The 19828-nt window shown below is 47.0% G+C and overlaps 1 protein-coding gene across 1 annotated transcript in view; it reads right to left on the bottom strand.

Moving 5' to 3' along the window:
* The window catches only part of DRG1 (developmentally regulated GTP binding protein 1), a 183912-nt gene that overhangs the window by 88118 nt on the left and 75966 nt on the right, over window positions 1–19828 (bottom strand). Inside the window, exon 4 of the mRNA XM_069619808.1 lies at window positions 16904–16973. Within this exon, the coding sequence (XP_069475909.1) occupies window positions 16904–16973 (70 nt within the window). The remainder of the gene's footprint in view (window positions 1–16903; window positions 16974–19828) is intronic.

Raw genomic sequence — 19828 nt, 5'->3', positions numbered from 1 at the left:
TTAGTTTGGTACGGGTTGGTTTTTGGGAAAGCGCCAGGTTTTCAGCAGTTTGCGGAAAGACGTTCAATTCTCAGTTAGGCGGATATGGGGTGGGAGTGAGTTCCATAGCGTGGGGGCCAAGCCTGGGAATGATGATCCGCCTAACCTGACCGAGTTAGTCTTTGGTATGACCAGGAGGCCGGCTGAACTTGATCTTAGGGTGCGTGGGGGGGTGATCGGGTTTTAGCTGGTCTTGAAGATATTGAGATCCGGTTTTATGCAGTGCTCGATGGGAGATGCATAAGGTTTTGAAAGTCATTCTTCGGGCTACTGGAAGCCCGTGTAATGTTTTTAAGGGCTGGGGAGATGTGGTCTCTTGGGCCGAGCGCAAGTAGCAATTTGGCTGCCGCGTTTTGTGCCCTTTGGAGTTTATTCAGTTGGTACGTGTGGACTCCGAGGTATAGGGGGTTTGCGTAGTCCAGTCTTGATATAACGATTGATTGGATCGCGGAGAGTCTGTTGGGAAAGGAGAGATATGGAAAAATGCGCCTAAGGGTTTTAAGGTGTTAGTGGCAGGACTTTGAGACGTTGACTTGGCGCGAGAGTGTTAGGTCAGAGTCAAGGGTGCATCCAAGATTTTTCACTGAGTTGGAGGGGGGGGGGGTCGGTGAGTTGCCCCCTGGCGGATGGCCATGGTAGTGGGTGCGGAAGAAGTTCAGAGTTGCCACATACCATGATTTCCGTTTTGGAGGGGTTTAACAAGAGGTGGCTTTGGGTCATCCAGAGTTCTATGTCAAGGAGGCAGGAGGCCAGGTCAGGCTGGGAGTTGGATTTTGAGTTCAGGAGTTTTAGAATTAGTTGAGAGTCATCAGCGTAGATGTAACACAGGATGTTGTGTGAACGAATTATTGGTGGGAGGGTGATCAAGTAGAGATTGAATAGGAGGGCCGATAGGCATGCTCCTTGTGGGACTCCGGTGTCGACTGGTTGGGTTTGGGAGGTATAGGTGGAATATCGTTATTTGGTACCCATCTTTGAGGAATGAAGCTATCCATTTAAGAGCGGTTCCACGAATTCCTATGGTGTGGAGGCGGTCTAGGAGGATTGAGTGGTTGATTGCGTCAAAGGTGGCGGATAGGTCAAGAAGGATTAGTGTGGCGCATCCCGCGAAGTCTGTCATTTTGAGGTCATCCCAGATTGAGGTTAGGGTGGTTTCAGTTCCGTGACGGGCTCTGAAACCTGATTGGGGGGGTCTAGGAGATTGTTGGCTTCGACAAAAGCATTTAGTTTGGAGTAGGCGGTTTGGTCAATGAGTTTGGCAAGGAACCTGGTGTTTGAGATGGGGCGGTAGTTTATGGGCTCAAGAGGGTCAAGCAAAGGTTTTTTAATTAGAGGTTTGACATGAACCGTTTTGAATGCATCGGGAAAGATGCCAGAGGAAAGGGAGGCATTTATGATGGATCTTGCATGTTCTCCTGCGCAGGTGGAAGCGAAAATTTCTTTGAGGGTTGTGGCAGGGCCCAGAAGGGTCCAGCAGCGAGCCAGATGGTTTGCGGTCAGATAGAAGTTTGAGAAATTGCTCTGGTGATATTGGACTAAAGGATTCCAACGTTGGTCGCGTAGTGGTCGCAGCTGGTGGGCTGGCCGGTATGGGGGAAGAATTGCCTGGTGGATGTAAGAGAGTCAGTTTGGTGGCTAGAGTATTTGTTCTTTCGAGAGCCGTGGTGTAAAAGTGGAGGGAGAGTGAGTCGCACAGTGATTGTGAGGGGGTCGGGACGGTCGTGGTGCAAGCCGGATTGGTGAATTCGGAGATGATTTTGTGGAGTTCTTTGCTTGGGTTTTTACAGTTTACGATTCAGGGGTTGTAGTGGGCTTTTTTTGCTTTCCGGATTTCGGCCTTGTACTGATAAAGGTGTGGGGCCCAGGTGGCCCTGCTCTCCTGGGTTTTGTCTTTCTGCTATTTGCGTTCTAGGTATTTATATGTGAGCCGCATCAGAGATGCGTTGAGCCAGGAGTCAAAGGCGTCAGAGGTTAGTTGATTGTTGAGTTGGCCAGTAGGTGGTGGAGACGGGATGAGTGCGTCAGCTAGGTCCGGGACGATTAAGTTTTTTCCAGCATTTGCGTAGATTCGGAGGTTCAGATTCGAGTACGGGAAGGGGGGGGTCGGGTGAGCGAATGGTGAACGAGAGAATGAAGTGCTCGGACCAGATGATAGGGGTGGGGGGGCTTTAAATGAATCAGGGTGTTGGAGCTAAAGATGGCATCAAGAGTGTGTCCTTTATAGTGAGTCGGGCCATTTATGTGGGCTTGGAGGTTAATTGCGTCTAAACTGTCAAACAGAGAGTGTGTCATAGGGTTGGTGGGGATGTCGAGCCATATGTTGAAGTCTCCAAGAAGGATGAGGTTGGGATGGTTTAGTTGAAGGGTGGCAAAAGAGTCGCAGAGGTTGTTTGCGAACGGTCTATCGTAGCCAGGGGGCCTGTAGATTATTAGGAAGCTGTGTGAGAGCGACGGGGAGAGGGATAGTTTAACGAGGAGAGATTCGCAGGAAGGAATGGAAGGTTGGTTGTCAGTGATTGAGGCGTGGAAGAAAGACTTGAAGACAAATGCTACTCCCCCTCCTCTGGAGGGACGGTTCAGTGGGATGAGGGAGTAGTCGAGGGGAGGCTTCATAAGCAATTGGGGCGAAGTCATCAGAGAACCAAGTTTCGGTGATGAAAGCCAGGTCTGGTTTGGCAGAGATGAGGTCAAAGATGCAGTGTCTGTTTTTTGCTACGGATCAGGCATTAAATAGGATGCAGTTCACATCGGCAGGCGAGGTTGGTCTCGGAGCTGGAGCGGAAGGGGGTGGTGGCGGAGAGAGTGGAGACTGGGTAGGGGGAGAGGTAGGGTGGGTGATCGATGGGAATAGTGGGCGGGCAGAAAATTGGCGTGCTTCGGATGGCTGCATGTCTTAGGATGGTTCTAGGTCATTTGGTCGAAAAAAAATGGTCGACAGGACAAATGGACACCAAAAGGTCGACAGGTCAAATGGTCAAAATTTTTTTTTTTGGGTGGTTCCCCCCAAACCCCTTTTGCTAAAAACCCCTTTTTTTTCCCTAAACGAAAACCAAAAAAATATATATATAAATTAAAAAAAAATTCGACCATTTGACCTGTCGACCAAATTGTGTCGACCATTTGTCCTGTCGACCATTTGACTGGACACCTGTTAGGATTATCGGGTTTGGTTCGAGGGATTTGAAGGTGGGATGTGGGAGGTTGGGAGTCATTTGCAGTTGATGAAAAATCGGGGGAGAGGGGTTTCAGGAAGGGTGAAGCCACGGGGAAGGAGGTGATTGCGGGAATGAGGTGGTGGTGGTTCGAGACAGGGGAGGTTGAAGAGTGCTGAGAGATTGAGGGGGACCTGGTATGATAGTGGGCATGGTTAACATTGGCAAGTCGGTGGTGGGGTTCGGGGAAGGAGTGGTTTTAGGGTGGTTGGCTCGCCACCTTGCCCCTCTGGCTTGGTGTTTGGAGAGGGGAATGGTAGGGAATGCGGAGGAGGGTGGGATGATTTGGGCAGGGGGGACGGGAGGGAAGGGAGATCGTGGAGTGGGGGCGGTGCACGGTGATCGTTTCCGACAAACTCTGGTGGAATGGGTGTACTCATGCTTGGTACAAGCTTTTAGGTGGACTTTCTAATTGTAGTTCTAAATTCAGTGGGGGCACGCTTTTAGGTACACTTCCAAGTTCAATTTGCTCAGAGATGATATTAGACTATTAGGCGCACTTCTATATTCAACTATATACAGAGATATTAGGTCTACCTCTAGATTCAATTTTGTATAGAGATATTAGGTTTATCTCTAGATAAAATGTTTGTGTAGAGGGGATATTAGACTATTAGGCACACTTCTCTCAATTCGACTTTATACAGGGAGGGTATTAGGCGTGATTCTAAAAACAACTTTGTACAGAGAGGTTATTAGGGAGATTAGTCAGTTCAACCAGGCACAGTAATAGACTATTAGGATATTGGGCACACTATTCAACTTCTGAATGCACTTCTAAATCCAACTTTCACCTAGAAGCTATTGAGCACACTTCGAAATTCAACTTTCGCAGGGGGGCTATCGGGTACATTTCTAAATTCAAATTCTAAATGCACTTCTAGATTCAACTTTCCACAGAGGGGATATTGGGCACACTTCTAGATACAACTTTCCATGCACGGCTATTGGGTGCACTTCTAAATACAACGTTCACAGGGAGGCTGTTGAGCACACTTCTAAGTTCAACTATCACAGATGGGCAATTGGGACACTTCTAAATGCACTTCTAGATTCAACTTTTCACAGAGGGGCTATTGAGCATACTTCTAGATTCGACTTCACAGAGATGCTATTGGGTACACTTCTAAATTCATAGAGGGGCTATTGGGCACACTTCAAATTCAGCTTTCCATGAGCGGCTACTGGGCACACTTCTAATTACAACTTTCCACAGAGAGGCTATTGGGCACACTTCTAAATTCAACTTTCAATGAGTGGCTATTGGGCACGCTTCTAAATTCAACTTTCCACAAAGAGGCTATTGGGCAAACTTCTAAATTCAACTTTCCACAGAGAGGCTATTGGGCACGCTTCTAAATTTCACTTTCCACAGAGAGGCTATTGGGCACACTTCTAAATTCAACTTTCCACAGCGAGAAAGTTGAAGACTTCAAGAATCACTATGGATGGAGAGGAATATTACTCTAAGTTCAAGGGTGAACTTGGCGACGTGACTTGGCACAGCTCTAAGTGTAACTTTTAGCTTCAACAAGCAGTTTCATGCCTTATAGGTGCAACTATAACATGGACATGTTTGTAGATGCATACTCCTAAATGTAATGCTACCACAATATGAAGTTTTTACAATGGTTTAGTTTCTAGGTTGAGTGGTAGGGTAGTATGGTGGGAAGTATTTGCTTCTGACCCTGCCCTTGCCACACTTATTGTCGGCTTCTTGCTTCTACTGCGGATACCTGCAGATACGATGTGTAGTCGTCACTGAAGGAGTCATCCTTTGCCTCAGGTCCTCAGCCGATTGGCTGCCGGGCAGAGGGCTGCCCTGGGAGAACTGGTAAGGGTGGGGGGGGGGGGGGGGGAGAGGGAATCTTCTCGGCTGGACCAATCGGAGCGCGGTGGGCGGGTTGTCAGGCGGGAGGGAGTACAATCAGCAAGCGGGTTCGGGGTGGGATCGGGAAGGCAGGTGGGACACAGGGGGCCCTGGGGGCTTTGTAAATCTTTGGAAAATGGCCCGGAGGGGCTGTAGCAGCGGCTCTAACTCGCCAGCAGTTTCGACTTGAACACATGTACTGTTGAGTCCCCCTTATACAAGTACTGACATTTTATTTTCATTTTGTGTCTGATACTATTTGAGATATGCTTTGGTTTGATTTTCCATCCAAGTGCTTCTTCATGTGTGGATCTAAAGTTTTTAATAACTTAAATAATTTTCGTAACTGTGCTTAAGGTTTATAATAGCCAAATGGACAATAAAAAATAGAAAAATAATAACTTCAGGGTTGTCACTGTGACCAAAAGGTCACGGAAGCAGAGAGAGGGGGGGTACACTAGGTATTCCCTTAACACTCCATAGAAGGTGGTGTGTGCTAATCGAGAGAATGATACAAAGTATCCCTCTTTCTTTAAACATTAGTTCTTATGGAAAACAAGAATATAAGAAAGGAGAAACCAAAGGGTTCCCAGCAACACTGCACATAAAAGTGTAACACAGATGCCTTTAACCCCTTAAGCTATCTCTTCCTTGGGATTACTTCCAGGTTGCCAAGGAGGAGATAGCTCGTCCTTTTAGGCACTGAGTTTTGTGCGATCCCTGCAAACACCCGGGTTATGTCCCTCCTCACTGCCCGGGGGCTGGATTACCTTCAGTTTCACGTCGGTGTGCGTAATGCACGCCGTCATGAAAGTAATTTCACTGCGGCAGCCATTTCAGGCTGCCGTGGTGAAAGAAGGTGAATGCCCCTCTCCCTCGATCTCCGGCTGTATTTCAAGCCGGAGATCGAGGGAGGTGTCGTTGGAAAGGGGAGATTCTCCCCTTTCTAACGACACCTTTTGTCAAAGCATTGCTGGGCGCAGATCGTGTGCACAGCGCTCGATCTACGGCCAGCAATGCCCACTAGACCACCAGGGATTTGTTTTGAAAGAGGGGGGAGGGATTTGTATTTATTTTGGTTTATATAGCGCTTTACGACAAAGCGCTTCTCATTATAACAGGGTAAATTTAACGAAACAAATTAACAATAACAGTAGAAGCAGATAATTATGACATTTATGAATCAGACCAACAAAACAACATTTAGAGCAAAAGAGAGAGGGCGAGGGGAGAGTAGTGGAGTAGTACTGGGAGGAAGAGGGAGGCAAGGAGGAGAACGGGAGGAGTGAAGGGGGAGTTGGAGGGGGTGTGGAGGGAGGCGAATAAGGGGGAAGAGGGAGAGGGAGGGGGGAAGGGGAGGGAAATCATGGCGGAGAGTGGGGAAAAGGAGAGATTTGAGGGAGGTGCGGAATGAGGAAAAGGTAGGAATAGAGCGGATTGAGAGAGGTAAGGAGTTCCAGAGGAGGGGAGCTAGGAGTTGGAAGGAGCGGAATCAAGAGGAAGTGCAAGGGGAGGGAGGAACTGTGAGAAGAAAGTGGTCAGCGGAGCAAAGGGGGCAAGAGGGAGAGTAGAAAGAGAGAAGGGAAGAGAGATAAGGGGGAGCGAGATCATGAAGAGATTTGAAGACTAGACAGAGGAAATGGAATTTAAGTTGGGAGTGAAAGGGAAGCCAACCAAGGGAGGATAGGGAAGCAGAGATAGAGTCTCGGGGGGTGAGGAGGCAGAGGGTACGTATAGCAGAATGGTAAATGGATTTGAAGGGGGGGGGGTGAGATGTAAAGAGGGTAGGCCAAAGAGTAAGGAGGAGCAGTAGAAGAGGTGAGAGAAGATGGAGATTAAGAGTTTATTGGCATGGAAAGTAAGAGAGGGGCGGACCGTGCAAATATTATAGGAGGTGGTAGCGACAGGCGCGAGAGATATGGTGGGGAAAAAGTGAGAGATGAGTCAAAGTGAATGCCTAAGTTGTGGGCATGGGGGGAGAAAGGTTAGTGGGGGGGATTAATGGAGGGAGGAGGAGGGGGGGATTGGAGAGAAAAGAAAACTACTTCAGTTTTGTCGGAGTTAAGGGAAAGGAAGCGAGAAGACATCCGGTTTTTAATTGCAGTAAAACAGGAGGAGAGTTTAAGGTGGAGGTCGGAAGAGAAGGAAAGAAAGAGCTGCGTGTCATCAGCGTAGAAATGGTGAGAGATGCCAAAAGAGGAGATAACAGGAGCAAGAAGAGCGGTGTAGAGCATGAATAGGAAAGGGCCAAGCACTGAGCCCTGAGGAACTCCGTATTCCAGAAGCTGGGAAGGAGAGGAGCAGCCTCCCTAGGAAACGGTAAAGGAGTGGGAGGAGAGGTAAGAGGATATCCAGTTGAGAACAGAGCCTTTGAAACCAAAGGAAGAGAGAGTGTTGAGAAGGGGGTGATCGACAGTGTCGAAGGCAGCAGATAGATCAAGAAGAATAAGGACAGAGGATTGCTTAGAGTGTCGAGCGGTGAGGAGGGAGTTGAGGAAGTAAGGGCAGTTTCAGGAGAGTGTTTAGGACGGAAGCTAGATTGAGAAGGGGGAAGGAGAGAGAGATTATCCACAAAGGATGAGAGCTGAGAGTAGGCGAGGTGCTCTAGATGATTAGAGAGGAATGGGAGGAGTGAGATAGGATGGAAGTTAGAGGTGATCAGGGGATCTGCATAAGGTTTCTTCAGAATCCGAATGATAGTGGCATGCTTGAAAGCAGAGGGGAAGGTGGCAGAGGAAAAACAGGTGTTGAAGAAGGAAGTTAGGTAGGGGATAAGAAGAGGGTAGATCTTGGGGATAAGGAGGGAGGGGAAGGTGTCAGTTGGAGCAGATGTGGGTGAGCTTTGGTGAGTAGGATGGATAGTTCAAAAGGGGAGACAGGAGAGAAGTCAGTCATGAAGGATGTGGGGTCAAAGGTAGAAGTGGGAGGGGGGAGTAAGAGGAGGCATTGATCATTTGCTGAAAGGGCAAGAATCTTGGAGGATAAGAAGTTAGCAAAGTCAGAGAGAGAAAGGGTGGATGAGGTTGAGGGGGTTGGGTGGAGAGAGAAGTCAGGAGAGAGTTTGGAAGATACGGCGGGGGTGGGAGGCTTGGGATTGAAGAAGGTTGGAGTAGTAGGAGCGTTTAGCCGAGGAGAGGCAAGAGTCATATAGGGAGTGGTAAGAGAAGTAGGTGGTTTGGTTGGAAGGTGAGGGAGATTTGAGCCAGAGTCTCGAGACGTTGCACGGAGAGGAGTTGAGGAGAGAGAGAGACATGGTTGAGAGGGTTTACGGGTTGGACGGAAGAAGGAAAGGAGGAGATAGAAGAGGAGAGAGTAGACAGACGACAGAAGAGAAATCTTGGAGAGGGGAGAGAAGAGCAAGTATCAAGAAAGCAGCCCTCCCACCCCCCAAATCATGGGGGCACATATATGGAAAACCCTGGGGGCAGATGGCTGATCATCTGTCCCCAGGGAAGGGGGCAAAAATAAAAAAAACAAAGGGAGATTTGGGTGGGAGGCCACCAGAGATTTATTTTACATAAAGGGGGTGGCCCCCCTCACCCCAAGGGAAAATGGTGGCACCCCTTGTAGCCCTCCCTGGGGCAGATTTCTGCCCCCAAGCAGGCGTACATGAGGTGGCCCCCCCATCCAATTGGGGGAGGGGGAGGCCACCAGGAAAGTGTGGGCAGGCCCCCCCCAAAGGATGGGACCTGCAGGTTGGGGGGGGCCCCCCTGGGACAGATGGGTTCCCATCTGCCCTAGGGAATGGGCCCAAGGGGGAATAACATGTAATTGATGGTTTGGGGGGGGGTGTACCCCCCACTAGACCACCAGGGAATTGTTTATGGAAAGGGGGTGTCTCACCCGCCCCCACCCAAAATGGACAGGGGGATCATGTTATGCAGCCCTCCCTGGGGGTAGTTATCTTCTCCTAGGAAGGAGCCTCTGACCCCAGGGAGGGCTGCATGAGATGCCCCCCCCCTTATCCACCCGCAGGGAGGGTCGAGATGCCCCCCCCTGCATTTGGTGTGGGGGGAGAGAGCACCCCCTTTACATTATAGGTTTTGGTGCCCCTCAGCACCCCCTAAAGAATAGTGTACCATTTTCAGTTTTTTTCTTTGTTTACCAAACTTTCCTTGGTGCAGATGGGCAGAATTCACTAAGCACAACCCGTGCATCGGAGCGCTCAGGGTAAGCACTCTGCCCCACTGCTACTAAGTTCCATCATTCCATGTGCCTGCTTCACTTTCGTCCATACCTCAAGGCATGAGACGAGGTACCTTTGCCCCCAACCTACTTTGGATGCTTCGCTGCTCACACTGCGTGTGAGACTAAGATGGCCGCTGCGCCCGTTTACTGCCAGGTTGCCTAGCAACTGGTCCCGGAGAGCGTCTATCGTGAGTGGGCCGCGATCCCTTTTGTTCGGCAGACCGCCACCGGAAGGCGATAGCCGGCCTGCTTCTTGCAAGGCCTGCCCTATAAGGCCACTGGCCTGTCTCTGCCCGTCTTCGCCTGAAAGAGCCGTAGGGCCGGAGAATCTGCCCATCGGTACAGCCATAAAACTTGCAGTAAGAACCCATTATCTAACTCTCAACATACAATTACACGTCCCCCAAATACACGATACGCCAAATGGCCACTATAACTAGCAACCAGAAGCTCGAACGACTAACTAGTAGTTTGTGCTTCATTACCACGTGGCGCGCACTCGCTTCACTCTTGCACTGCTGCAAATATCGTTCCGTTTACAGTGTCAATCTTGTCGAACTACCACAATATACTCTGCAGATATTTCCACTATCCCAATTTATGATGCGGTCTACCTCTCGAGTATGTCAACCTTTAGCACTGCTACTTGGTATCAATTATCCCGACTGCATGTTCATATTCATAGTGCCACCGAATGTTGCTAAAATTGTGTAAGCTTTGCTCTGCAGTACTTGGATGTTGTAATGCATGTGATGTCCATACATAATTTATTCATGTGCAAGGCGTATATGTATCATACTTACCTCACAGATACTGCATATGCCCCTACATACAGCAGCCTCCTACAAACCTGGTCTGAGCCCTCATGTGACAATGTGCAAGCTTGCTAGCAACATCCACTTCTCCACTGCATATTAGTAGAAAAATCGCTGGAATTGCATAAGTGTAACTGTCTAGGCCATCTAAATCTAGCCAATATTGCTTTATATATTACCTACTTTTTTATATATGCCACCCACAGAACACTGTTATTGCCTTATTGTATGCCTTGTATGAGACCTCACACCGAACTACGCCACTAGCTAGCGTCACTAAGACACTATCTCAAGGGAATTAGCTGTACCCGTTTATTATCTGACTGCCACTCCACCTGATCTGTGCTGTCACCACACTTGACATTCTACCATTACACTATTCACCCTAACCTAGCGTCTCTAGGCGCTCAACTTAGCCTCTTGCTATTTTCCACGACATTGATGCTCTCCAGCACAGCTCACAAACTCGACAGCCACACACTGCCTTCTAAATCACCAATGGCAACGTAAACCTCAACTAGCCAAATGATCCCCTGCAATACTGTACTAAGAAACACTAGACTCCGAGCACTGCTGCTTAGAATATTCGAACCACCTACCAGAGGTGTGCTCACCCCCAACTGTCGCAATATTAATGTAGCTCACCCACCAATATCTAAGTCAATCTCCACTACTATTATCAAGTCACATGCTAAAAGAGTCAAGACCCCTCCCAGTCCACGTGCACTGCACAAAACGCCCCCTTTCCTCCATCAAGATACCCCCATACCTAACCTCAAATAAATGTATGATCACTAGTTGCTCATGCTACGGAAATAGCTGAAGTCATCCTAGCAGAAAAATATGATTTCATCGCCATCACAGAATCATGGATACACGAGGCAGCAGGTCCGGCGCGGACTTTAGCCGTACCTGATGACTATACTATCCTTCGAGCTGATAGATCTGACGCCCGAGGTGGAGGACTAGCTGTCATAGCCAAATCTAACCTCTCCATGAGAGTAACATCTGTACCTAATTTAAAATCATGCGAAGCCATGTCAATCAAAATACCCACTGCCAACTCTCAAACCCTGAATATTCATCTTGTATACAGACCCCCCCCCGGCCCTATCAATAACTTTAATGAAGACCTATCTAATATCCTATTGGAAAATCTAAAGGACTCCTCTCAAACCCTATTGTTGGGTGACCTCAACTTAGGATTTAATGACACCAATGATCAACAGGCTACCGCCGCGGTCAATACCCTGACAGAACTTGGCTTTGCCCAGAAAGTGAATGTACCTACTCACAATAAAGGGAGAACCCTCGATTGGGTTGCAGATCACAACTGTAATGTATCTATCACTTCTATCTCACCCCAGATTTGGACAGACCATTATCGGATATCCTACACTTTAGCAACTAAAGGACAAATTACTCAGTTAACTCTTGTACCACACTTACTAGATATAAGAAAAATATTAGTTGACAAACTCATCCCTCATATACTGCCCACGCCCAATTCTCTACCAGACAATTCCGATCCTAGCTTTTTAGTCAAAGAATACAACAAAGTTATTAATACAACTCTTGATAGCATAGCCGCACTAAAACTAAGAATAGCAAACCCAAAAGCCATCTTAACAATTGGTTTACCCCCCAACTGAAAAATGTTAGACTAGATCAAAGAAAGTGCGAAATAGCCTGGAAACTTCATCCCACCGTAGAAAACAAATCTAACTTCATCAATATTTCTTCCCAATATAAAAAGGACATCCTTCTGGCTAAACAAGAATCCTACAATAACAGAATTGCGCAAGCAGACTCCTGTATGAAGGAGCTTTTTACGATTTTAAAAGAGCTAGAAACTCCTATCAACAATTGCGTCAAAAACAAGATTTGGTGCTCTGACATCCAGCATGACCTAATTAACAAAGTTTCTAACCTTCAGAATTGCTCAAAAGAAGGCCTCACTAACTTAAACACCACCAACGACACCTAACAAAATACACCAGTCCAAAATGAAACACCCCTCCCAATTTACCTTCTCTAAAGTCTCCATCATAGAGGTCGAGAAAATTATACTGAGTCTCAAGCCATCCAATTGTAAGGGAGACCAATGTCCAGCACAACTAATTAAGGATGCTGCTAGGGATCTAGCACCGTCCATTACTAAACTCATTAATGCATCCTTCACATCTGGTACTATTCCTAGCAATCTTACGGAATCTTGGGTGCTCCCACTCCTCACAAAACAAACCTTAGACCCCTCTATTCCCACCAACTACAGGCCTATCACCACAGTACCATTCCGGTTGAAAATTTTAGATAACATAGCATATGTCCAAATCCAGAGCTTCTTAGAAGCTAACCAACTGCTAGGTTCTCGCAAATCTGGTTTCCGCCCATTACATGGCACAGAAACAATTGATCTCAAAGCTCAAATAGACAAATTTAGAGATAATGGAAAACTAGTATTACTCCTCCTCCTCGACCTGTCGGCAGCATTCGACTTAGTGGGCAAGTCTTATGCAGTCACCTGGACTCAGCTGCCCACTTTCCCAGAGAGGCTATAGCCTGGATACAATTCTCTTAGTGACCGAACTATGAGGGTCTTCTCGCCCTCTGCAGCTGCGGACCCTATTCCCATCACCTGCGGGGTGCCCCAAGGATCATGCGTCTCTCCAACTCTTATACAATACATTCACCAAGCCCCCCGTTTGATGATCTGGGTGTCACCTACACAAATTATGCTGAGGATACCCAGATCTTCCTACCACTGACTGGGGATTATGACAAGGATTTGGCGTTGGTGAGTATAAATAGACTTTACAGCATTGTTCAGGCATGGATGGCTACCCATGGCCTCTGCCTGAATGATGATAAAACAGAGCTCCTGATCCTGGGATCTGCATCTCTTCTTACCAAATTGAGTAATGATTACTCATCATCAATGGAAATTCCATTAAGGTGGCCAAAGAAGAAAAAACTCTAGGTTTTTACCTAGATTCCACCTTAACATTCAACAAACGGGTAAACTCCCTAGCCACCTCCACAGCTTAGACATGTAAATTAGAGCTGGCAAATGATTCCTATCCCCCAACAGTTGCATGACCCTAGCGAGAGCCCTCATCTTATCCAAACAAGACTACTGCAACGCATTATACATTGCTGCCAATAAATACATTATAAATAAAATACAAATACTTCAAAACAATGCCCTTAGAGCTGCTCTTAGTATCTCTAGGAAGGAACACATTTCTGAAACAAGAAAAAAACCACAAGTGGCTATCCACATCTGAGAAAATCCAACTAAAAACGGCCTCCCTTATCCACAAATGCTTAAGCAAAAAAGCACCATGCTATCAGATAGATAGAATCTCTAGAAAAACCACTAATAGGCCTACGAGACTAGCCAATTCAACTGCCTTCAGGTGCCCCACTTTAAACTATCCACCATTGGCAGTACTAGCTTCCCAGTTAAAGCAGCCCAACTATGGAACTCACTTACCCATGACACTAAGAATGGACCAAACTTTTGCTAAATTAAAAACATGATCACTTGGCTCTTAGGAAACGATGAGAAATTAACTGCTAGAATCTGATGATACATTTACAACTGTACATTTATGCTTGTTAATAGACTGCCTGTATTTTCTTTACTTCTGTTTTGTATGTACTCTATATCACACACTTGTTAGTTTAGATGTCACTATGCATCAGTGTAATTATTTAACCTGCAACCTTGTACTAAGCTTCAGGATTTCTTACTTCCTGCACCCTGATACCCCTGGGTCTGGTGCGCATAATAAATAATAAACATTGTTGTGCCAATCAGCCCCCAGGGTGCCCAAACCTTACTGCCCCACCCACTGGGGGACCTGTTCCACGTTTGTTAGTGGTCCTCTCCCCCCACCCCAAATGGAGGGGGGCACCTCATGCCGCCGTTCAACGGAGCCCCAGGGAGGCCTGCATGAGGTGCCCCCTCCATCTGTTTGGGATGGGGGGGGTGAGAGGGTCTCCCCAAAATGTCAGACAGGCCCCCCCAATGGGTGGGACAGTAGGTTTAGGGCACCCTGGGGGCAGAATGGCACACTATTATTGTGCCCATCTGCGCCAAGGGGAGTTGGGAAAACAAAGCAAAAAAGTGAAAATGGTAGACAGCATTTTAGGAGGGCTGTGGGGCACCCCAAAGCGCCAGGGAAATTTGTTTTCGTCTGGACACCTGAGGGAACGCGGGAAGGTAGGACATCTGTTGGCGACGTGTTTCGGTGAGTGGACAGAGGGAAATGTCTGTGAAATTGGCTGGAAATAAATAATTCTCAGACATTTCGCTCTGGCCACCCACCGAAACATATCGCCACCACCACATGGGCTATCTTCCCGCGTCCCCACGTGTGTTCCGATGAAAACGGTACCTCACATGTGTGGGTGCACCTACCTGGGCGCGAAGGGGAAAGCCTAAAAACATGGCTAACTCCTTTTTCCGACTTGGAATCTCAGGATTTTTTCAGAAGTGCACACCATACAGATATGGGCCTAGGGTGTCCAAACCACCAAGGAAAACTGGGAACCCCATGTATTTCTGAAAGCGGACTCTCGTGGGAATCCACAGAGGTCCGACTTGTGCAAAATCGGCCCAGAATTTATTACCCAGAACCCCCGGCAAAGTCCAAACCAGGGGGGGGTGAGAGGGGAAACAATTTCCACACATTTCACTCTGCACACCCACCCAAACACGCCGCCAACACATGTGCTACCGTTCCGCGTTCCCACATGCGTCCCGACGAAAAAGGTACCTCACATGTGTGGGTGAACCTACCTGGGCGCAAAGTGGAAAAGCCTAAAACATGGCTAACTCCAAGTCTTTCGGCACAGAATTATTTCAGGAATTCCGCGTATGCGCACACCCTACAGATTTGGGCCTAGGGTGTCCAAGCCGCCAAGGAAATCAGGGAACCCCCATGCATTTCCGAAAGAGGGCACCCGTGGGAATCCGCAGAGGTCGGGCTTGCGCAAATTGCCCCAGTTTTTATTACCCACAATCCCCGTCAAAGTGTGATATTTAGTGGGGGAAAAAAACACAATGTTCACTTTGTTGGGGGCTCTGGGTAATACATTCTGGGCCGATTTGCGCAATTCAGATCTCGGATTCTTACGGGTGTCCTCTTTTGGAAATGTATGGGGTTCCCGGTTTTCCTTGGTGGCTTGGACACCCTAGGCCCATATCTGTATGGTGTGCGCTTGAACAGAATTCCACAAATTCTTCTGTCCGAAAAGACTTGGGGTTGGCCGTTGTTTTTTTGGCATTCCCTTGGCGCCCGGGTAGCTGCACCCACACATGTGAGGTACCGTTTTGGTCTGGATACCTGTAGGAACGTGGGAAGGTATGACATTTGTTGTGTTTGCGTGGTATTCATAACTTTGACCCATTTGCTGGTGCCCTTTGTCACACAACCCTTTAATTTCCCAAATGTGTCCTACATTTAGTCGCTGCTTTAGGCACCATACACTTTTGTAACCTGCACAAGTCACCCTTGAAAAGGTCTGCCTGTGCTCGTTCAAAAAATGTATGCTTGCCGTTCCTCACCACATTGGTTTTCCCGATTTACACATGCTAAGTACGTCTGTTCAGGCCGTAAGCATAAAACTCCTGTGTACCATGGCTCAGTTTGGCTTGTGGTATTGCTTCTTTTGTGAAACACTACAAAAAAAAGTGATTTTATAACTAAAAGAGCCGGGACTCGGGGGGGAATGTAGCAGAGCATTGTTTTTCTCAAAATTCATAGAAGCCATTGCCGTACCAAGCCAACCATGTCCACCACATACCTTTTTGTTTGGTAATTTTCCCACTTTTTCCCCCAAACTATGGAATGTTCCCCTACCTAGTTGTTGCCTGACCTGCGCAAATTAGCCCTTCCCAAACTTGGAATTTTGTCTACTTTTCAGAAATGTATGCCTTTGTCCTCCAATTCGGCTTTGTCCTCCAATTCCAATTTTCTTCCATTCCGTTCACGTATGTCCAAAATCGCCTACCTCTCACAAAACTGTTGATAAACACATCAAAATATGTTTTTTTCGTTTCCACTCTCCGTTCCTGAAAGCCAGGAAATTGGGGAATTCAGCACAGCAAGCCATTTGTTCCTAGCTCTTTACAAGGAAAAAAAAAACAGTCATCTTCTGTACATCATTTTATTGGCATTTTTTGAAAAACCCCCAAATTCTCGCCCTTTTTGGTTATTTTCTCTCACCCCCGTACAGCAACCTAGGATTCCTACGATCGCCTACATGTGGGGGGGGAAGGGGCCAAATTTTGCTGAGATATCTCATTTAACAAAAATGTTACAAGGCATTGAACAGCGACATATCAAAATCACCAAAAAAGGCCTTGCACCGGAAGGTGGGTGGGGGGACCCATGGCACTTAAAGGGTTAAGAGAAATGTAGGAAAGCAAGACTCCATGAAATAAGGTAAACCAAAGAACAAAATCCCCCATGGTTGGAGCATTTAAGAATGAATGAGGGGGAAAAGGCTCCTCTTTAACGATACCAAGAAAAAGGTCAGTCCAGCAAAGGTGCTGGGGTTCTCACTAGGAGAAGATTCAGCATAAAGCGGATAAGTCTCCCTAACAGCCGCCTTATACTAAGAGTTGGAGTTACTGTATTGGCCAAGGTGTAGTTTTGTAAAGACCCCTTTAGGGGTCCCCAACACCCACCATAGGGGGAATACAGTGAAAAGTGCTAGAAAGATGAAGAATAAAGACTGAAATCCAAGTATATCTAAAATATACTAACCTGCAATGACTTGTCGCCCTCTGCCCTTGCCATCCTTTGCTCCCTCGATGATGCCTGGGAGATCAAGAAGCTGCATATTTTGGAAAAAAAGGGAGCAATTAGAATAAATTGTCAACTAAATCAATCTCATTAAAAAATATTGTTAAGTGACACACCCTCCATTGGCTCTCTGTGCTGGGAAGTTGGCACCCTGCGGACCAGATGCCTTCCTAATTTCTGACACATTTTACCCATCTTTTACAAAACAGAAATATATCTGTATGAGACAAATTTGTTAAAATCACCTTAAAGCGCCAACTAGTCACCTCTAAGCAGACTGGTTGCCCACAAAGATCAGCACATCCCACAGCCTGGTTGCCTGCAAGGATCAACCCCCCCCTCCCCCTTACCCCAACAGCTTGATGTCCTGATCAAGTGTCTCCAAGAACTTGAGACACAAGGGACAGACACAGTCTCTTCTGTTCCAAGGATTGGCTCAAACAAATGCAAACAGAGGCTTTGGTTTATTGCTCCCTGTCCCTCAATTGTGATCAAGACATACTGGCATAAAGCATTAGTACAAACCGATTGTACATTTTAGACTTAAAGGGCATTCACAGAGTGCACTGTAGAAATGTGCAAAGCCTAAGAAAAACACGTGGTTGTATTGTGTAAAGGCATCCAGCTACATAACTAGTCACATTATCTGAATGGTAACCACTGGTGTTGGGGAGAATGTTCAGTTTTGTGCCAATTCCTTTTAACCTTAGACACCCTCAGCTCTTTTGCTGGAATCTGAGATATTTTTGGTTTTTAACCTCCTGAGTGAGTGGAGCCTTTTGCTACTCACTCATGTATTTTAGATTTTGATTTTTTTTTTTTTAACCGTTTAATGGAGTCTGGTACACTTCATAGGCATCTGCTTTTTGCATAGTGAACATCACTCTGCAGTGCCACTGAGAAGTCCCTTGGACTTCACACAAGAAAATGTATTAAACATTAAGAGAACTACAGTTCCCAAGAATAGGGAGTCAACTTTTATCTTACCTACCTTACTGGGTCCAGCACACCTATGTGGAGTGCTGGGGGTTACATAGTAACTCCTTATCCCACATTTTGTTACACTAACTTGAATGGCTGGTGGCCGTAGTTACTTTTTACTACCTTTTGTGTAGGGTGATTTCTCAGTTGCAGTACAGCACCCAAGGGTGACAATTCTTTCTAAAATGGCACCCGTCTTCTTTTTTCGCCATCTCGCGTTTGTTAGTTCCTTCTGGGCTTTCACTCTGTTTAAACTAGGTCTGAGTCCTTTGTGTGTTTTGCCTTTGGAGGGCTTCGGCCTTTAAGCCCGCCCAGGCTCCAGTGTGTCTGGAAAGGCAGGAAGTGAGGGAGAGTCCCGAAACTTTGTTGGCCTTTGTCGCTAGGTGTGCCTGACTGAAACCAGTTCTGACTGGCCGGCTGGCTGGCCTGGAGGACAGTCACTCTTCTCCTCCCCACCCCCCAGCCCACAAGTGAGCGACAGCCCTAGGGCAGTGAATGAATGGGATTTTACATAAAAAGGCAAGGATTCTGGTACTACAGGCAATGTCGACCACTGGAACAAGACATCTGACGAACAGGACGAGTAGAGATGCCAGCAGCACCTTCCAGGACCGCAGAAGCGCTGGTGAAGCCTTGCAGCTGTGCAGACCCAGTTCTCGTTCAACAGGGAAGATACTTCCTCCCATGGACTGGTGGGACCAACTTGCCGCGAGACCCGCTTCATTTTGGCTCATCCAGACTTGCTGCGACTGTCTTAGGCTGCAAAATCCAAATGCCTGGGGACCCCTGACCATCATTGAGTGCATGGTCTTCCCGAGAACGAATCTGGCCAAAACTTTGTGTGTATCCTTGTGGACCTACATAAACAGGAAATCTTCGTCCAGAGGCCAGGACCGAGGAAAATCTGACCAGAGGTATTCGTTCCTTCTTGGTGCTGAGAAAAAGGCGCTAAAACAACAAAGCCCCTGAATCGCGTGTAATCCATTCCTGCAGAGTCCCTCTCCAGAGTGCTGCCACAGATGCCCGCCAGACGTCCCTCCTTTCGTCAGCACGACCAAGGAGCAGGAACAAGGGTCTGCATCACTGCATCATGAAAGAATCCAGCTGGAACCTCTTCTTCAATTCTAAGGTATTGTGGGGCTTTGGGTATAACTACCTTTTGCAATTTGTAGCGTTTCCTGGATTGAGAAGTATTATTTTCACCCATCTAGAGTCGACTTCAACTCACCTGTGCAGCCCTCCCAGCTTGTACTCCAACAGGTAGGCTCCTCCTTAGCTCCTGAGACTTTGCAAAGAACTCCAGACTGCTTGATTAATATTTTCTAAGAAAATCTGCATCAGAACTGTAACTGTCTCATTGACTGGCTGTCCTGGTTTCCTAAAAGCTCCTCTTCTGAACACTACTGGCTTTGGCAGTGCTTGTTCCCTTAGAGGTTTTAATTGTTGACACTATTATTGCTGGGACAAAAGACTGCCTACAACCCTCTGGGTAAAACCACCTATAGAAACAGTTGCTAAAGTGTGTTCTAACTAATTCTGAAATGTTCCCTCCAAAACTCAATGTGTAAAGGCGATATATATTTATTATATAAATATGATTACTGACCGTTATTGATGTCACTCAGTGTGCTGGAACTGTATAGCAAAGGAATTACTCACCAGCATTAATGGTTCTTGTATAAATTAATTCTATTTTCCATTGAATGTTACTATTAGTTGCTACCTTTTTAAAAGTGTGTGTGTAATATATATGATACAAGTATCAGAAATATTACAGTGAGTAATGTATCTGCTTAGATTCACATGCTTTGCATAGGCCGACATCTAGTGGAAGCTGCAGAGTATTACAGTTGTTTTCGAAACTCGAAAAGGGACGTCGACAGGGCAGGCCAGTAATACTATCCC

This window comes from Ambystoma mexicanum, chromosome 10 (assembly GCF_040938575.1).
Source record: "Ambystoma mexicanum isolate Mex_15411 chromosome 10, UKY_AmexF1_1, whole genome shotgun sequence".
Taxonomy (NCBI): domain Eukaryota; kingdom Metazoa; phylum Chordata; class Amphibia; order Caudata; family Ambystomatidae; genus Ambystoma; species Ambystoma mexicanum.
Note: the sequence above shows the minus strand (reverse complement) of the source record. Positions and strands in the feature narration are given on the sequence as shown.